The 20,819-nt window shown below is 43.8% G+C and overlaps 2 protein-coding genes across 3 annotated transcripts in view; one reads left to right on the top strand and one right to left on the bottom strand.

Moving 5' to 3' along the window:
• ELL (elongation factor for RNA polymerase II) overlaps nucleotides 1–20,506 on the bottom strand; it is a 53,710-nt gene extending 33,204 nt beyond the window's left edge. For both annotated transcript variants that reach the window (XM_067312700.1, XM_067312701.1), the window contains exon 1: nucleotides 20,372–20,506. In XM_067312700.1, the coding sequence (XP_067168801.1) occupies nucleotides 20,372–20,506 (135 nt within the window). The remainder of the gene's footprint in view (nucleotides 1–20,371) is intronic.
• UBA52 (ubiquitin A-52 residue ribosomal protein fusion product 1) overlaps nucleotides 1–20,819 on the top strand; it is a 74,226-nt gene that overhangs the window by 40,259 nt on the left and 13,148 nt on the right. The gene's annotated exons all lie outside the window — the stretch shown is intronic.

Below are 20,819 nucleotides of genomic sequence, written 5' to 3'. Positions count from 1 at the left end.
CTTCCAGAGCTTTTTACGCTACGTACACCTTAGAGTCGAGTTACTAGTCTTATTACTCAAATCCAGTGTTCTCAGGGAAACAGTCTTGGAAATCCTACCTCTACAAACACTAAAGCAAAAATTGAGCTCTCTACTCGAATGAGGTGTCACTAGCCGCTTTCGCCACGGTCAGCTGCCCAGGTCAGAAACACGGGCAAAGCTGAGCCCTCCAAAGGGCTCGGGGTCTCCCGGGGTCTCCGGGATCGACACCCGCAGCCTCTGGGCAGGGGTCACAGCACCGCAAGGCAGCCGAGCCATCCCGGAGCCAACCCAGGCGACATCTGTCCGCTCGCCCTTTCCGATATTACCCCGTTCAGTACTTCGACGCGGGAAGCGTTGCCAAACGATGCAAGCATCTCTTTCTGCTGGGCCCAGGTCCCCCCTCTTGCACCCTCCCTCTTCCACTCCCCAACATTAGAAAGGAGTGTGTGTTTGGAGGGAAGAGTGAATACCCAAGCTTTTAATAAGAATAGTTAGAAAAAAGTGCTTTTGATGAAGGTTTAAGAGGTGGAGACTTTTTATTATAAACTATGGTTTCCCTAAGACCATTAATGCATGCAAATTATCACTGTAATATCAAATACCCACAAACCCTAGCCATAACACACTACAAGTAGCAATAAAATGATAAAGAGCTTTTACATCAGTCAAAATGCTAAGCTATGTATTTTAAAGTTTAAATTGCTAAACTGCAAAACATATACCGACTTCCTTGTTTACAGTTGCATAATTTAAAATTGGCTATTACAGCACAAATGTCACTTCCTCAGTAATCCAACTTTTCAGGCTCAAAACCAAGAGTGCCCTATAAGAAAACTGAAGTTTTCTATTCAAAACATTAGCACAAAGCTTAAAAGATTTGACACTCCTGAAACCGTGGCTCTGAGATAATTCCAATTTTCAGAGCTACTTCCCAAGAAAGCATCGCAAGCATACAGACTTTTACATCACTACATAGCGTGAACATCAGAGATGCCAGCCCCCTCGAAACACAGAAAATGCTACCTTTGAGCAAGTTTAGAGAGTAAAACACGATTGTTAAGCTAAAAAGCATAGCCTAATCGAAAGGCTTTGTGCATGCAATGTAAAGCAGAAACTCGGTCCCTAAATGGACAATAGCTTGTATCAGCAAACTAGACAGCAATTAAACTCCACTGTCATCAAGATGTCACCCCACAGGCACGAGAGCTGAGCTAGCCATGGAGTCTGGCCTCTCACGCATGCCTGGTTATTCTGATCTCTTCTAATCCACGTTAAAAAGATCTTATTGAACAAAGTGCAGTGTATTTGTTGATATGATTCTTAGCCGCAGATTTCATTTGGAAACTTAAACCGAAACGGCCGAACACCGCTTCCCCACGCTGCAGTGCATGGACGAGGCAAAAAACCTCAGCATGCTTCCCTGCTGCACGGTCGCTTTAAAATAGATGCAAGAAAGTTTTCTCTAAAGAGGAACTAGGGGAAAGGAGAGACCGAAAAATAGTATAAGCAGAGCCAACCGGCCTATCCCAACACCTGCTCCGCCACCCCCAAAACCCAGATGACTGCATGACAACTAACCGAGGCTGATGCCTGCCAGCTCCACGGTGACGGTACATGGCTTCGGTACATGGCAGTTTGCTACCGTTTTTCCTGCTGCACTAGGGGAGCAGTCATGCAGTTCTGCAAATCCCACCTTTCTGTATCGTTTGCCCAGAGCATGAAGCTCCTTGGTGGGACTCATCTTTGAAGCCCTGTTGTTACGCGCAGGCTCCATGGCACTAGCACGCAATCTGAACAAAACTCAGTCTAGCTGCAACACCTTACATAGTAAAGGGTAATTCAAGTTTCTGTTAAGTTTTATGCTCAAGCCCAGTGAAAACTCTTCTAGTTTCAACCTGGTAACTTCAAGTAAGGCTTCCCAGACGTGCCTCAAAGGAATCTTTGCTTCCTAGTGCAGAACCATACTGTGTTTTTACTTATCTTCTATGTGCAAAAATAAGCCTTTAAACTCCAAAAGAACAGATGTCTCTGACACAAAATATGACATTCGGATCATCTTTAACACCAGACGGCAAATATTGTGAAAGGTAAAGAAAGCTCCGACTTACCGCGCACAGGGAAAAGTCCTGGGACAAACCACACGTTGCTTGCAATCATTAAGCCAAGATGTTTGGCTAGCACAAGGTACGGTAGTTTTCCATTAGGAAGAAAAGCTACGCATATACACATGTTGGACATGCTTTCAGAAGGAAAATTAAAGAGAGGATCAATTCCTTAGAGAAACAGTTATCAAGTTAAAATACTTTTATTTAGCATATGCTAGTTGCTAAATACCTAATGCATCTTCCAGAGCATGACTATTCTGATCACTGTAAAACAGCCTACCCAGTTTGGCTGCGGAAAGACCTCTAAGACAAACAGGTTACAATACCTCTCACATCCCCTGCCAAGAGCAGCAACCACCAAATGACTTCTTGCAATCCCCCTTCCCAAATTTCTGCGGCAATTCAAATGCAGTTAATCTACTATTTTTAAAGAGTAGCAAGATGGATATGGAATTGTTATGTAATAATTATGAACAAATATGTGATCGGGCCACAGAAATAACTGTAAGAGATGACTTAAAACTTCTTGACTGTTATTCCAGCTCAATAAGCAGCTAAAGGAGAGCAAAGGCAGGGAGCCAAGGCAAGAAATCCAGAAAAGTGCTCTTAAATAAATACTAAAGGGGTGATTAGCTTTAAGGATGCAATGGTCTGGTGCCAAAGAAAATACAAGCTTTGTTTTTCCAGACAAAGGATTTAGGACATCCAGAGAACACTGAAGAGTTAAACCTACCTGTCTCTAGAGAAGGGCACAACTGTTAGGGGACAGGTTACTGCAGAGAGACACTGCAAATAGAGGACTATAAGCCTTAGGGAAAAGCAGACATAGGCATAGTCTGGTTCATTTTAAGAGCCACAACACTTCTGTTCTAAATAATACTTTCTTTTCGAACGGCCAGTTGGTCACCGGATCCCGTCACTGCGGCTTCCAAGGAGAACGGCAGGATGTTTGACTTCACTGCCTGAAGTAAGCAGTATCAAGAGGCTGCAGTTCTCAGTCGGGTAAGAGTGGGAAAGCAGTGCCATGCCACACTCTTTGATCTCAGTCTGCAAGTTTTGGTATGTATACGTTAAGAAACAGGAAAAGGTCAAAGTTGGGTTTGTGACACTAAGCGCCCCTCACTCCCAATTAACTCACAGTTACGTATCTTCAGCACTGATGGAGAAGTCAGCTTCCTTTGGGAATCCAAGTTTGGAGACTACAGGCTCACCTCCCATTGGTACAGCATTCCCTTTATTCCCCCTCCCCTTTGCTTTTCTGGGGATTGAGGGGGACCTATTCATCAAGTCCAGCAAGAGAAACAATAATCTTAAAGCCTCAACTCCTTATGCTTAAATCCAGACTGCCAGGAGAATTTAAAGGATGATTATCTGTAGTTTAATCATTACAAAACTCTGACTTCAATATTAACAAAACTGGGCTACTTAGTGAGGTTTTGCAAATGGCCAAGTCCAAGCATTTTAACTCCCTCTGCATCCAAGGGTTTGAGTATGCAAGGCTTTCAAGGGAAAGAGACCGTCTGCATCCTCATGCAATTGTCTGTGCTTAGTACAACTGTTCAAAAGAGTCTGGAAATCAATACATGTCTATAATGAAAAAGTTATCAAAACACATAAAACCATTCCCATTTTTAGTGCAATAACCCAGGAGGTCTCTTTCAGTTCCAAGTCAAAATCCAAGCAGTTTTGATACATTTACTGTATCTCTCTCAAAAGGAAGTTCCATTTTTGTGTTGCTGGATTTTCTGCATCCGTTGCTCATTACGAAAGGGTGTTCCAGACCCTCACTGAAGCTGAGACTGGTAGACCTCAAAGCTGTCTTAATTTTATTAGTCAGCATTGTGTTCTCGAGCCAAAAAACGTCCATTAATTTAAATGCCTTACCTTTCTCAGTATGGGTCTCTTCCTACTCTGCCCAATCCAATTGCCCAAGATGGAGGGTCAAGAACCCCCTCCTTTTTTCTGCTAGCACATCAGAAATCAAATTACCACAAATAGTTCTTTTTACTACCATTTTCCAGAGGGATTTTTCCTCTGTAGCAATAAAAGGCAAAACTGGGAAAGCATAAAACAAGTTGAAACAATATTTCCTAAAGCACTTGAACAAGATAATGCTGTGCTGGCAAATTCATAGTAAAAATTAAAGCACAAAACTAGAAATAGTTCTACTGCTTTGTTACTCTCGAACAATTGAATAGAACTCTGGGAAGTCATTTGATGTTAAATTAACAAATTCCCCAAATTCATCCCTTTTTTCCCTAAAAATAGCAAAAATATAATAATTTGCTTATAAAGGGGGAGAAAGTTTTAAAATGAAAGATTGAATCAGAATTTAAGTCACCTCCTGTGGCCTGAATCTACCCCTTTCTTACACAGCAGTAGTGAGTGTCTTTTAGCACAGTTAGATCTGGCAACAGATATACCAACCACACTGTAAATTAAAGATAGGATAGAAACAAGAAGGTAAGTATTGGTATTTTTAAGTGCAGGCAAAGGAAAGCTAATCCTCATAGATTTGTTTTTTGAAACACAGGGCAATTCTCACCAGGAAACACAAACTATTCCACAAAGAAATTTCCCATAGTGCCTACACACATTGGAAATACTATTTAAGTTTAATAATTATTAAAATATTCTCTCGATGAAAGCTAAGTAGTATGGCTTCAGTGTCTGTACACTTTTGCATTACAAGTCAGTTTACAGAGACCTCAGTTCTGGCAAGAATCCCATTAAGACATCCATGCTCAATATTCCCTGGGTAATCATCTCTTGCATGCAACACTGCTTGTTTTTGCAGCAGAATTTTATTGTAGCTATCAGATGATCTTGTTAAATTGGGAAAGGACTGAAAAAAAACTGGCAGAAGGAAACTGAATCATCCAAAATTCCCAACTCTGTTAAAGGTGAACAGCAGTTCTGTTTTTCCCTAAAGGCTTTACTTAAACAGTTTTATGAGCCAAGAATCATTGAGGGGGTTTAGATTCTCTTAGATTAATATTTTAAAAGTCATTCCTCTAGTACAAGATGTCTTGAATGAAGGCTTCCTCCAAAAGAAGAGGGAGGTTTTCTGACTATTTACTGGCTGTTTGAGATGTGTTTGCCTCTCAAAGGAAACAAAGAAGCATCTGAACGTCCTGAGGAAAGCAATTTCGATCACGGAAAGTCACTTGGCTTGCCATCATCCATCTTAGAAATGGTAGTTTTCACTGATTAGCCTTTCCAAAACAATACAAGTAGTACTCCTTTTGGTCTATTTTGACAACTAAGTTAAGTCTGTGAAATGCAAAGACGGTGGCATTTTCGGTCTGATTTCCCAAGAAGGATCACAGCAACTACACAGACGTGTCTTTGTTGCGATCCTTCCCACTCTCGAGGGGCTCAAAACTGGAAGGTGGATACAAGCGACAAAAGATGATTTCAGTAAGCTTCAAGGAAAAAAGTTAGGATTAGCTACTAAATATAGGGTAGATCAAGATTCATTCCCCTCCCTGGGAGCAGGAAGCAGAAGCCGGGCGATAGGCGTGTGCCAGGCGGCAGCAAGCCAGCTCATCAGCACAGCTACATCCAGCCATGCCGCCGCACCGGCGGAGAGGGACCCAATTCGGCAAGACGAGACTTCTTTATTTCTGTTGCTCAAAGAACAACATGCACACTGTTAATATTCACCTGCTTTTCTGGACAGTTATATTCTGTTTAAATCCTCCCCTTATTTCAATCTGAAATGTGATTCTGTCAAATTGCTGTCCTGAACTGTTACGTAGGGTAACAAATGAAGTTAGAGGGGGCTTGTACCACTACAGAGGTAAATGAAGCAACTCGCCGTTAGTAGTCACATTGCTATATAATACGAAGGTGTTCCAGCAAAGCACCTTCCAAGAGAGCCACAAAATTATCATTCTTATTTCAAAACAAGAGTTAACTTTGTTTTCTGAATGGCTACCCTCCAAAAACTGCTCGAGGACAATCTTTATCTGACCCTTAATGACTACAAAGCACATGCATTCCCACTGCTTTGGCCAGACCTAAGACACATTGATGAATAAGTCACCCTCACACTTAGAAATGAGAGAAGTGAAATAGTTAAAGGAAGCTTTTCTATAATTAACTGTATCAAGTATTTGTACTAACTACTAAATATGTCAGGCTGTTTATTTTGGTTTTAGCCTTTGCACTGTACAAAATCCTCAGCTATAAGAAAATGTCATGATACTGCCTCTTCAACATGTTGAAACAACTTCCCCTCATCTCCACCATAAATAAGAAAATTATCATAACCGATTATAACAGCCAAGCTCTTCCATCCGAGGCTAAAGGCCATGCTGTGGAAGTGATGTAAAGCGACTAGAGAACAAGATTTAGAGTCAAAACTTGTTCCTTTTGCACTCTGTCAGAAGCTTTCCTTGGGTGACCTTACATAAAACATTTCACCTCTGGGTTCCAGCTCCTCCATCTGTGAAACACAGCTACAAATACTTCATGCAGTATTTGTAGAGCATTCAGGTCTGTAAACAGGAGCTGGATTACACTGGTACCTCCAACCAACGGTTTTCAACCCAGTGATCCTTAGACCCTAGAAGGGGTTCACAGAGCAGCAAAAGTTACATAGACGAAAGATAAGTATATAAAGAACAGGTTAATATAACAACTTACCATTCTGGAAAACTTCGAGCTTACGACTAATGGAGAGTTTAAAAACCACAGCTTTTGAGCTATGCTGAAAAGTAAGAACACACTTAAACATTGCACGCAAGAATGCCCAAGTACTCCAATACTGCTAGCTAGCTCAGTGAAGTCGGTCTAAAAGAAAGGAGGAGGATTTCACTGAATACTGAGGCGCTCGGCTCAGACTTGAAGTACCATTCCAGTATTAGTTTTATAAAAATGCTGAATGGGTACCATCAGCTAAAGCTCTCAGTTAAAAACAAGTATTTTGATAACTTCTGCTATACCTGCTTTCCTGTGTTCTTCATCAGTCTGGGTTTACAACTACTTTGATTTTCTGAGCTATTTTTCTTTCACCTATCAGGTTGAAAGGCACTCAGCCAAGAAGAGAAGCTGGTTAATTACAGCTAGCAAATCGGCTGTACACAAATTGCTAGCAAATGTACAGTTAGAGTGAACTGGTGAAAGAAAAAAATCTGCCAGTTTGGCATCTTAAGGATTATACATAAGAAGCAGGTAATTCATCTTTTCAGACTGAACCAAGGTAACATTGCTTTTATAGCTAAGAGGTTATTTTGAGCAGTTTTACCAGCTCTACTATGTCAGGCTGCTAGTGCAAAGCAGGATGAGACATTTAATAAGTAAAATTAAAGCAAGTGATTAAACACAGAGCAACACTGGGTTACAACTTATAAAACAGGCACAGTGAAATATCAGAAGCTGACAGTGGTTTCTGACCTAGTTTTAACTGGAGAACAGTCAAAGAGCTGAAAAGACTGAGGCGAGGCTGAAGGTGCTGAAATTCCAGTACTGGAGCTTTAATGCTGAGGGAACAGGATTACAGCAAGAGCCCTCAGACATTCAAACTAGAGATGAAGCTTCATCGACACCAAGGAACTTAACGTTCAAAAGCTTCAGTTTAACGTCCAGTTGCATATTCTGGGGAGGAGGGATGGAAGGATTTCAGCAAGGTGGCAATGAAGTAATGAACACATTGAGGACTTCTCTGTCAAACTTCTCCGCCTTGCTGAATGGTGGCTTTGGGGCAGCGGAGGGGCCAAGATTAGGAGGACATAAGCTTCAAGTATGAAATACAGGAGGGAATAATTTTAAAACGTAGTGCGGGGTTTTTCTAAAAAAGATATTTTAGTTGCTTTTCTTCTGAGAACATGAATGCGCTGTCAAACACCTGTGCTTCATTTGCATAACAAGAGAAAAATCAAAACCCCATTACGCAACTGAATTGCAAGTGCTTTAGTATTGAAGGCTACCAAAAGATACAGGAGTTTCGGTACAGGAAAGAATCTGAGCAATCCCATCCCAATAAGCTGCTCCTGTGCCTCCTTCCTCCTCCTCTCTATTCTATCTCAGAGTCAAATACGCTTCTAACAGGCAGCTACACACTGTTTTTAAGCCTCATTAAGAAGCAGTATGTTGCTGGCCTGACATGTCACATTTTTAAATGACCTTTGTACTGAGAACAGTGTTACCAAGCTGCTAAGAACAAAAGAAAACTCGGTATCTGCGATTAGAAGAGGTATGTTCTGCTTGTTTGCATTTATTTGAGTTAAAAAAAAAAAACAAAAAAAAACCACAACACCTGTCAGTAAACCAAGCCATAAAAACAGAGTAATTCTATCTGAAGGGCAGCTGTGACGGCATCGGCCCTGTTAGCCATTCTTAACATTGTACTTATCGCACAAGGTAAACAGGAGTGACTATCAGTTAATGAACAACACAACCCCAGGGCTGAATTTTAAAGAACGTTTTCTCCACTGAGATCTTTTAATGAAAATATAGCAATTCTAACCCACCAAATTTGCTTACAAAAGTCTAATTTGTTTTAGGATGCATTAAGACACGAGAGCTGATTCACTTGGCTGTGTGCTCACAAGATGGCTTAAACTAGCTGCTGAAACATCAGTATGATCCTTATCTTCCACACAGCTTTACTACTTTTCTTGCAAGAGAAACTATAGAAAGGCAATTTAGAGATCAGATTGACTAACTCGTTCAACCATCCCAGAACACATCTCACCTAACACGCACACTGCTGAGCCTAGGAAAACAAGTCTGGGCCAGTTTTCTCCTTGTGCCCAACTATACCCTCTTGACACTTAAAGGGAAGCGTAATTACTAGTCTGCCAAAGTTCTACTTAAAACAATCTGCAGACGTTCCTCAAGGAGCGAGAGCCAGCTCTGTTGGAACAGGCGGCGATAAACCCAAGTCAGCAAAGCCAGAATCCTACAGAGGTGCCTAAGGGAACCCCCAAGAAATCCTGCCATTAGTACCACAGGCACTCAAACCAGCTCGGACACAGCTGCTTTTTGTTTTCAGGCATCGGACACCTGAGCAGAGGTCACCCAAAACTCACCGGGACTCAAACACAACACAAGTCAGCATTCAACAGGGACTCCACTGAGACACTGAAATTCTCTACACATCACTAACTCCCCCGTGAAGATAGTGAGAAAGAAACCACACATGCTAATCTTTTCCATCGTTGAGGGAAGCTGCCCCCAAAAATCCCAACTGAAGTATTGGGCAAAACAGCCGCATTAGATTTTCTATCATGTCATAACCTCAGTGTGTTAAATACCCTTCCCTAACACATCGCTGCCAACTGCCTCTTAGCAAACACCATCCTTCGGTGGTGCTTGCTTTTCTCCGATAGCAAGCTGAACGCAGCAGACTGGAGAAGCCACTACTGAGTTAAATGAGGTACTCCATTTCCTTCAGCAGGCCTTTCGGTGCAAAGCACAGAACCCACACTGTTTTAACTACATTTTTATTTGCACTGCCAGGCTGGTTGGTAACAAACTTGCTCCAAAAATAAAGTGACAAACAGTCAAAGAAAGAACATACTCTTCTAAACTGGCAAAACCTACCCTAAAAAAAGTCAGATGTTTCTTTGCTCCCCGCAAGGACACCTGTGAAAGTTAAGATTACAACAAATTTCAAAAGTGAACATGAAAAATGTTAAGATAAGAACAGTAAAAACATACCACCTCTGCTGACTAAATAGAGATTGACCACAGACCTGCAAAAAGCCTCACCGGGTCTATGCCCAAAACTCCCAAGAGATTTCATACATTAAGAGAGAGAATCTCTTTTGCCTTACAGAGTAAGTCTAGTCAGTTAATCTAATTCACACATGCAAAAGAAGTGGTATGACTACTGAGCTGTCACTTAATTGTCTGACCAGAATTTTTGGTCTAAATATAACAATCCACACAAGTTCTAGTTAGCTGAAGCCCTTTGCTTTTTTAACTGAGCCCATTTGAGGCTGTAATAAAAGAATGTTTCTTCCTGATGTCAGTGTCCTTAAATTTAGTCTTAGTGACAAGACAAAGGCCTTTCTATTGAGTTCAACAGCTTTAATTGCATGAGAAAGCTAAAACTTGGAGCAAGATCCAGGCAGCACCTGCATTAGCTACATCTCCAGTGCAAATGACTGCAGAGTATCAGTGGGAAGGTCATGGAAACCTGCCTGACACTACAACACCAACCCTTCTAGGTAATAAATCTCTCTTTTTTTTTTCTTGCTTTAAGAAACACAAAAAGAGAGTGTTCTAGATTTTAATGCAGTAATCACTGCTGCACCATTTTAATGCACGACAAAGTCCTTGATATATTCATAAAGGATTTCAGCATCATGCCTCTAGAAAGTGTTTGAAATTGGTTTTAATCACCACTACGTTCCACATCAACTACAGTGCATATTTCAAACAGATTTAAGATAACCCGTTCACTTTCATAAAGATTATTTAAGTATCTTTTGCTTTATCCATTACTGCCTCCCTCTTCCTATCCCCATGTTCCTAAAGATTAAACTAAACCCAGCTTTCTTAGCAAACCTGTGCGTGTTTCAGAACTTCCTGTCTTCATGGGCCTGCTCAAAACTCCAGGCTGGAAGCATGGTTTATTACGATACAATCGTTCAGCTGCATCATTTTCCTTCTCCTTTAGAAAACCATACTTTATTTCTGGAATAAGGATGAGGATTAGTAGCTACCATTACATGTGTCAAAACCAGGCCACTCCTGAGGTGCACAGTGCCCAGAAGTTATCAGAAACCAAACAGTAACCATCCTCACCCCTTCAACAACATTAGAGAACGTGAACCCCACTAATGCTCCCTCAAAGTAGCAGTGCAGGAAACATTTCAGATCTTAGAGTAGAAAAGTAGACAGGGTAAGTACAGGAACTTCCCTACCAAAAGCCCAGACAGGGAAAAGCACACAAGCCCTCAGATAACTGCGGTTCTTTTTAATCACTAATTGTTCTTGGAGAAGGAAGCAGAGCATGCGACCGGACCACCCCGCTCCCATCAAAACACAGCTCCTCTGGCAAGCAGCGAGTGGGGAAACCAGTGAGCGAGGTCTGTTGCAGGTGTCACCGAAAGCACCCTTCAAAAGAAATTGGCCAGTAAAGCTCCAATGCACTAAAAGAGACTATTTATGGGTAGCACAGGAAGTTCTTAATTCTGCGAGAAGACAATTCGGGTTTCATCAGCTCTGACAGCTGAGCACCCCTGGAAGTTCAGACAGGTGCTATCAGTGTTTTAAAAAACTGTTTCAATGAAAGAGGGACATGGGAACTATTGTTTCGGAGAAGAGCAAAGTCCTGCCTGGTTCCGTCTCTTCAGCAGCACCTGCATCAGACACTGCTGAAGGAAATGAAGAAATCCAGTGACAGGAGACGATGCCATAATCTGACTGCAGTGAACTTCTTCCCAGTTCCAGGCAGTTTATAGCAGTTTCATTCTGAATCACAAGCTTGCAGATTCATTTTGGGACAACGTGTTAAAGCCCCACAAGTCAGGAAGTTAATGAGTTGCTGCGACCTAATCAGGGCTGCCACACCACACCTCCAGCAAGTGTCAGACTTGCAGGGAACAACTTCAAAGGCCAGGCAGACCTTAAGCTCTCACTGAGAGCAAGGGCTGCTCCCTTCCCGAGCCTCCCAGTGGAAAGGTGAGCCTGGCAAGAGGCGACTGCCTTATATGGCTTCCGAGACACAATTTCCGCTTGCCCAAGCTCAGGCAGGGTGGAAAAAATTTGCTTCTCTGCCGCTCCGCCCAACCCAGGCTCTGAAAAGCATCCACTGAATCCTGGATCTGTAAGGAATGGAATATTTTACACTAACATTTATGTGGATCGTAATCTCTGGAAGAGGTAAAGCCAAGGTTTTGGCAACAAGATAGATCACCTCAAACACCAGGAGAGAAGTGGGAGCAAAATGGCCGATACACCAGCAAAGATGCACAGAGAGGTCGTAACCCCAACCTTCTACTCTTCGCATACCATATGACCAATTTTTCAGACACACTTAATCCCCTTAAATTTCATGGCAGCTAGCTTTACAAGTTAATTATGAGTTGTGATTATTTCATTTCACCAATTTATCCATAAAGCACTTCACTATATGCCAAGAGTTTAGTTTACAGAATCAAAACCTAATACAGTCTCAGATCAGGTTCATGCACTGTTTTCTTCCTAAGTCAGTGCTTCCTTTTGGTAGTTACAGTTAATGATGCTGAAGCCTGTCCAAGCTTCCAGTTGCAATAAGGTTAATGCAACTGACGTCCACGTCATTATCGACTTCTCCAAGAACAGCAGAGAAATTCTCCCAGACTTACCCAACGCACACCAAGTGTCCTTCCCACTGAATGCAAATACAGTCGTGACCAGAGCACTGAATATCTGCAAGTGCAAGAAAGCTTCTAGCTAAAAACAAAGCACAGCAGTTAAAGTCAATTAAAAGGCTGCTTTACTCCCAAAAAAACACTCATGTGGATTATTATAACATTTTTAATTTCTAAAATGTGTATTTTTCCATTTTCTCTCTTTTATCTCTTATACCAAGATCACCCCCCTTTTTCACAGCACATTCTTTTCTGTCCAAGAACCAGGGATGGATTTATCTCTAGCCATTGGCGGTTTGTCTTCACTTTTGTCTACTAGTCACCAAATGGCAGAACGCAGCTCATCCACACGCAGATTCTCTCAGAAGGGAGAAAAATGGCAGAAAAGAAAGCCTAAGAAACTAAATTCTGCCAGTTCCCATGTTCCCTTCTTTTTGGGGACTGGGAAAGAGAGAAACACAGTCCATTTGATTTTCTCATAGAAACTGGGAGCCAAAAACAACTGAAATCAACGCTGGAGCTGGAAAGGTACAACAAAACTCGCACAAACATGAAGTCTAGACACTGAAATGTGGAAATATGATTCAAACAACCACAACTGGCACATAATGCATTGATTGCAGCCCATCACAGAACAGGCAGGCCCTCAGTGAGCAAGAATACAGAAAAAAAGATTAAATTAATATCTTCCACTCCAGTTTTAGAAAATATGGACCTTTGGGGCATAAAAATAGTGACTGAGCTAGCATTTCTGCCATCCTGCTGGGCTTTTCGCTAAGCTTTTATGTAACACGTTTATTCTCGCTAAATAATGACAATTAGCTGAAACTATTCTCGCAGCAGAGATCTTGTATGAACAAAACTTCTTGAGTGTCAGGTGACTGCTCCCTTATCAAAGGACGGCCTATCGGCTGCACCACACAGGTCTTGAAGTGTTTCAAGCAAGTAGTCAAGAGGATGTCTGTGCTGGCGAAATCTAAATACTACAAAGATGTAGATGCCAGCTGCTTTTAGGAAGTTTCGCAGTACTCGCTGATCCCCATCACAGGCAGGCACAAAGCTAAAGCAGAAAGTCTGCATCTACCATTAAACTGAGAGCACAACCTGGAACAGAGGTCAAAGCCAGAAGCGCGACTCAAGCCTTTGCTTGCAACGATATGCACGGATTATACTTTGAGACACTGGATTCAGTCTTTTTTCCCTGTGATGACCTACTTTCCTGCAGTGGAGAGGTATGCCCCAGGACCATGCCCAGAGCCTCCAGGGGTGGTTGCAGATTCTGCATGTAAGAAGAGTAATGCTAGTGGTGGCAGCTGGCCTGAAGAGACTCTAAGACAGTAAAACATCTCAGCTTTCCATGAAAGCCTTTGGCTAAAGTATTCCCTCCTGCCTAACAAACGACAAGGAAGGTTCTGCTGCACAGACAGAAGGGAAAACAGAGGGTTAACAGCAGTCAGGCTGTAGCTAGATCAGGGAAGACTCAAGTCGGGTGGAGGTGGGCAGCTAAGTAAAGTCATGCTCACAAGCAGTGACCTCTTTTCGAGTTAAACAAATGTTGGTTTCTTTAAATTAAAAAGGCACTAGTCCAATGTAAAGAAAGGAGAGACCAAGTGCACGGAACAGTGTTTTCCTAGACTGCCTTTTTGCTGGAGCAATGCAAAAAGGATTGGATTTTGGAAGTTTGCTTTCTCACTACAGCAGTGATCCACACCATCAGTCTGTAAACCAACTGCAGAGGGGTTATCATCCTGTTTATTGTAACAATACTTAAAAAAGGCAGTCAAAAGGCAATATTAGGTTACCATGGTGTGCAAAAATTGCCTTACGTGCACGGGATGTTTCTAAGCAACACAAGAGTTACTACAGAAAACTCTTCTTATCAGCAAATCCAAGCTCTTTCCCTGGATAATGCATCCAGGTCAAGCTCAGGAATGGTGGATGAAGACAACTAGTTCTGGTGATGTCTCTTCCATATCCATTCTGTGGATAAAATATTAGCAAAGTCCATGTTATCCGGCTTTTTTTATTAGCATTAAAGTCACTTAAGTCAACGGTTCCTCCAGAAACAACATTAACCTTAATTATTCAGAGGTAACTTGAGCTCATCCTTCTTGAAGTTATGCCTGACACTGAGCTGAACACCACTTTCCCCCTCCACTTCTCCTCTTGCTCCCCCAAAACAAAATAAAGCCAATATATTACATGACTGTATTCACAAATTAGAATATTCAGGACAGGATCTCAGACATATGGTATCTCTTCAAGTCTACCTAAACCCATGCAGCCACTCCATCCATTCAAATGCATTCTCTTGTGCATTAGCAGCAAAACCACCAAGTCAGCCAAAATGTATTCTTCTCCCATGGATTAGCTGGCACAAATTAGTATAAGAGTGACGCATGCAGTCTGTCCCTTCCCATTTTTCAACATGCACAAACACCAGGGATTTGGAGACGCTTCACAAGTTTATGCTTAGAATTTACAGACCCGAGTGAGTCTAATACAAAGCAGGGTATGGGCAAACTCTTCAGGAGATAACACGTTCATTTACTAATGAGACCTCAAACGCCTTTTAAAATAAACTTCCCCTTGCTCACGAGTAATAAGGACTGTTCTGCTATCCCAACAGAGCCTGCCCTATGCAGGCGAACTATTTCAACAGTCACCATCTGTCTGCCAAGGAGCACTATGACAAAAACTAACTAAACAGGACAGAGCACTTCAGACTGGTTCAGCAAAAAATGATGGTGGGGCATGAGCCATTAAGATTCCACACGCCAAACACCGACTGGTTTACAGCAAGCACGCAAGCAACTTGAGGCACAATTTGCTACAGCACACATGAGTCAGGTAAGAGGTCACTGCAAGACTGTTTTTAAGAGACTAATCTGAATGTCGCATTTGATCAGATAGGCTTCAGACAGAAGTAAAAGTTTTATAATAGCTTTCATTCCTCCCTTTGCTGCTGTTTAAATTCAATAAGGACCTATAGAATAAGCTGGAACAAGGGTTTAGTCTTGCAAGGTAACGAATATAATCGCCAAGATCCAGCTGCTAGATCCATTGACACAAGTGCCAAAATGCTCCAGTTACATACCTTAAAAAAAAAAAAAAAAAAAAAGCTAGCCTCATAAGATGGGAAATATCTAAGGGGTTAATCTTCAAGTTTGCTCCCCAATATTGTTAGAGAGCAAAAAAAAATATTAATGAACAAATGTAACTCTTCAAATTAATAGCGTCCATTTAAGACATATGATTTGTTGATAAAAAGCAGATCGTGTTTGAAAGAAGCACCGTCAGTCACATGGATTTTGTCATAAACTTTCTATTTTCCCTTGGCATGTCACCAATTAGACCTACTTCTTTAGTCTGCTACCACCAATATAAAAAAAAGCATAATGGGTTTATAATTTGCCACTGAATCCCATAGCAACTGTACGTCACTTTAGATGTAAATTACAGACAATTCTTTCCCATGCAATTTGAAAACTATAGAGATGAATCTATAATTTGAGCAGATCTGAATGGTATATGGTTGAGAGAAAAAGCTACCCTAAATAATTGAAAGGAAACTGCCACAGGCTAAAACATTCCTCATGCACAATGTTAAACGTCTCTTTGTCCCCTTCCTTTAAATGGAAGGTGCCACATTCAGGTCAACATTAAGAACATTTAGCAGGAGTTTAGCAGTTCAGTATGTTCTGCATATCCTGTCCCATTTCTGCTGATTGCAAAGAGATGTACGTGTACAATGAGTTTCCTTTCTAACCAGCCTCCTCTTGGCTGATTCATTTAGTAATGTCACAGTCTCATGTTACTGATGTCATAACAGCTTCAATTTTGACAGACTACAGCATCAGTGAATTAATAGGGCAGGAAAAAACAGGTTACAGGAAAGGAGTAATGATGCAAAAGGCTTTAGGATAATTTAATGAATTTTGGTTCAAAAGCCACATTGTTCTCCTTCTGACACCTATAAGAAGTTTTCAAGCCTCAAGTCAGCATGAAGAGATATGTTGTACCCTAAGAACCTCGTAATGACAGCAAGAGCCTTAATGTGGCATTTTATACTTTGAACATAGTAAGATTAAGGCATCTATAACAATTTGCTCTAAAATAAAAGTCTGAATTTTTTTTTTTTTTTTAAAGGTGACTATATAGGGTTTGGTTTAATCCCAAGCTTTAAGAAAACACTACTTTTGTCATTATTGGTTTAAAGAGCACAGCCGGCAGAGGGAAGGCAAGGTGTTCCAAGCCTGGGGAAGCCACATTTGTTAGAGAAGGTTCCAAAATTCAGCTCAGACAGTAGAGCATGGGGCAACGTGCTCCGGTTATCTCAGCTTAGCCCCCAATAAATATTTGTGCATCTGCCAAAGTTCACCAGTGAATCAGCTGGTGGCTTCAGTTCAAAATACTTCATATAGCAGGCGCAGATAGTCAGCACATGAGCAGGAGGCACCGTTCAGCTGCTTCTGCATCACTCGCTGACTGACCTGAGCAGGGATGCCAAGACCCTTTTTGCAGTCCCAAAGCTACATCTTCACAGAGGCCACCTTGTGCAGGCACCCTGCAAGCCAGAGCCAGGGCTGGCTGCAGCAGCTTGCACGGCATCCATCAGCTACGCTTAGGTCAACACGCAAGCCATAAGTAATGGAGAAAGGGGTGCAACTGCAGTCACGGCGTTTATTGTCCAAAGAGTATGCATCATGCTTGCTCACAAATACTGCTCCTTAAACCACAAAAACAGTATTTAAATAAATATTCGAAAGTCTGGAAATTCCCCGATAAAGGTTCCAGGAACAGCTCTAACACTGTTTACATAGCATCAGCACCTATGCCACATTAGCATGAGGAGACAGTACCAATTGCCAAGAAACATTTAGGTCTGCCATGTAACGTTTAGAATTGCGCATTCAGATTCCTACTTACCCAGAAACCCCCATATGTTGCTAAAAATATGGGTGTGAAAAGCAAAAGATGAATGCCATGTACTGAGACATATCTAGGTAGAGTAGATGACGACAGATACAACATCCTGTCAAAATGTTACAGACAGGATCCAAGATAAAGACCAAAAGAGGAAAATAAAGGCAGATGCGCGAGGACTTCCCTTGTACCTCTACTGGGACAGCAAGACAGCTGGTGACAGGCCAGCAGAGATGAAGAACAGTCATGCCCCACTTGGGGGAGGAGGGGGAACGGCTAAGCACAGCCTGTATATACACCCAAAGGAAATGCAGAACGAAGCAAAGCTAACAGAGAACTACAGTCCTTGGAGAACCAGAAGAGTTGTTTTAGGCTAAAACACCAAAACGACTCCATTTCATCACTGGGCAAATTTACTTAGGACACATTTTCCAATGCTCAACCTTCAGCTGCAGAACTCGGCAGTCAGTGCTCATAATTTCACAACTGCATGGAAGCCGTTTCAGGGGCAGCAAGTTACACAAGGAGCAGATATGCAACATCTTCGGGTGTCCCATATGTTTTTTTTTTTTTTTTTTTTTTTTGGCTATAAGGGGAGTTGCACTTTTTTCAGGTGAATAGACCCTTCTGTCACTGGAGAAATAAATCCTTTATGGATCAATAGGAGCACACAGCCCTGCGACCTGGACCTCTGCAGAAGCAGCTCCATGTTCTCCATATATGACATAGAAACCACTTCCTGAAACATGGAGCTGGACACCAATACATGAAAGAGTAGCAGTCTCTTCACCGGGACAAGGACAATTTAGCAGGGACTCGAGCAGGAGAGTCTCAATAAGCCAAGTATCATTTCTCCATATTGCTGCAGCTTAACCCACACGTGATACAGTCCCACATCAGGAACGCAAATGCTCTGGCACAAGGGACACTAAAAACAAATGGCAGCTAGCCCAGCTGGGTGATCATTTTTGGATTATGTAATCCCAATACATTATTATTAGACCAAGAACAAACTCAAGCGAGCAACTGAAGATACAAGCCTGACTGTTCTGGCAAAGAAACATCTTATTTCCAGAAATCATACTAACGTGCTATCCTAGTGCATAAAACAGGTCAGACTGCACACATGTTGGATTTAAGGTAACAAAAACAACAGTATTGGATTCCAGGCTATTATACATATTACACAACACTGTCGTCAGTTATACCACATTTAAAACCCAACTGAGCAGAAGCCTTAGCAAATTTTTTCCATTTACCTACTACAGACCAAAATTAAATCAAAGCCCAGTCTCCACAAACACACACTCCAAAGGTGTGTTAGAGTCGCTTCTTGGCATCTCCTTAGCAGAGCGTTTCAGAGGAAGCAGAGAAGTTCAACAAGCCGGAGAAACTGTTTATAGAACAAATGCAGAATGAGCATGTGTGTTTAATAGCCCACTAATTGTTGCGTTATTCACTATACAAACAAGTGAGCTCTTCTGCTCTTATCCTTTCCTGCCCATTTAATCACCAGTAGCCTTTGACTATTTCTCTTTTGGGTGGCGGTGAAGGAAGCAAAGTTCATTAGTGGCCCTTGGCCACCAAACAATCTAGAGACCAGACTTCATTTAGAAAATAAACACCACTATTCATGTGTGACGCGGACTCGGAATAGCTTCCCAAAATATTTAACGCAGCTGCCTGTAGTCTTCCTACTCTCCCTCCCCCAAAAGAAAAGGCTTTCCTAATATATAGACTGTGTTTCTTTGGGCTTATTTTTTTCTTTTTTGGAGAGAAAGCTAACAACTAAGCCCATATCCAAGACACTTATTGCTACTGACTTCTTGTAATGCTGATAAACACTCATTAAAATATAAGTTGATAAACCCTGAAACAGTAATTACCTTCGTCCTCATACAGAGATTGCCCAACTCAGTGATGTGATGTAACCAACACCCTAAATTAAAAATAGTGTTGTGACAACATATGGTTTATCCTACAGAAGCTGGCAGGCAGGACGCTCCTAATGACAAACGGGTTAGGTTCCCAGCTTTTCCCAGCTCCCTGGCAAGGTGAAGACAGATACACTCTTCGCTGGATCAGAGGAGGAAAATAATAATAATAAAAAGGACAGCTTTTTAATTCCTCTCAGATACGTTGTAGCGACAGATGCCGAGTATTTCCATTATTCTTTATTTACATGACTAATAAGCTCTCTGGACGCATTTCAAGGAAATATCTCGGAAGAGACAATCTGGAAATTTCACAATACAGCCCCGCTGGAAGGGCCCGAGCGCGGCTCGCACCCGCCGGGGCGCCCCGGGGAGCCGCGAACCGGCCCGGGGGCGGCGGGGGGCAACTACCGGGGGGGGGGGGAAGAGAAGGGGGGGGCACCGACCCCCCTCAGTCACCTACCGGGGGGACCCCCAGCTTCCTCAGTCACCTAGTGGGGGGGAGCACCGATAGTGCCCCCCCCAATCTCCTCACTCACTTACCGGGTGACCCTTCCCCGGTTCGCCGAGCCACCTACCGGGGGGGGGGGGCCCACCGGGGTCCCCCAGGCACCTCCCGGGGAGGGGGGGGAAGGACGGAGCCCCCCAAGCACTTACCGGGGGGAGGCACACCGAGACCCCCCCACCCCGCTCAGGCACTTACCGGGAGGAAGCAGGGGCCCACCCCCCCCCCGGTTTCCTCAGTTATCTACCGGACGGGGGGGGGTCCACACCGGGGCCCATCACTCACCCGCCGGGGCGGCAGCCCCCCCCCCCCGCATCCCCTCACCCCGGCACCCCCCGGGGCCGCCCCCGCCCCACACACCGGCGCGGGGCACCGCCGCGCTCCCCGTCACCCGCCGGGAGGGCGGCGGCGGCGACAAGCCGCTTCCCCCCCCCCCCCTCCTCCGCCCTCGCCACAGAGACGCCGGTACCGACCCCGCCGCTGCCGCCCGGGGACTGCGGCCGGGGCCTCGTGGCGGGCCGCCCGCCGCGGCGGGAGAGGAGGGGGGGATGCCGCGCCCGCCGCCCCTACCTTGCAGGTCTGGTAGCTCTCGAAGGCGCGCAGCGCGCTCTCCGTGAGCTTGACGTGGAAGACGGAGACGCGGGTGCCGCGGCCGAGGCGGCCGCAGGACAGCCCGTACCCGCGCTCCGCCTGCAGCGCCGCCATCTTGGGACCGTCTCCCCCTCCGCGCCTGGGCCGCCGGGGCCTCCCGCCGCCGCCGCCACGCCCCCCCTCATGCATTATTCATGAGGCGCCCGGCCGCCACCGCCCCTCCTCTATCCGCAGGCCACGCCCACTCGGGGAGCCTGTTGCTGGGGCAAGGAGGTGGGCAGCGCGCGCTCCCATTGGCCGGCCCCAGAGGGACGCCGAGCCGGATTGGGGGCTGGCAGGAAGAGGCGGGGATATGCAAATATAAGCCGCGGGGCATGGCGGGGAGGGTGGTTTGGTGCAGCCCTCCAGCGCTGGAGGAGCCCCGGGG

The sequence above is a fragment of the Apteryx mantelli genome, chromosome 30 (assembly GCF_036417845.1).
Source record: "Apteryx mantelli isolate bAptMan1 chromosome 30, bAptMan1.hap1, whole genome shotgun sequence".
In the NCBI taxonomy this organism is placed as follows: domain Eukaryota; kingdom Metazoa; phylum Chordata; class Aves; order Apterygiformes; family Apterygidae; genus Apteryx; species Apteryx mantelli.
Note: the sequence above shows the minus strand (reverse complement) of the source record. Positions and strands in the feature narration are given on the sequence as shown.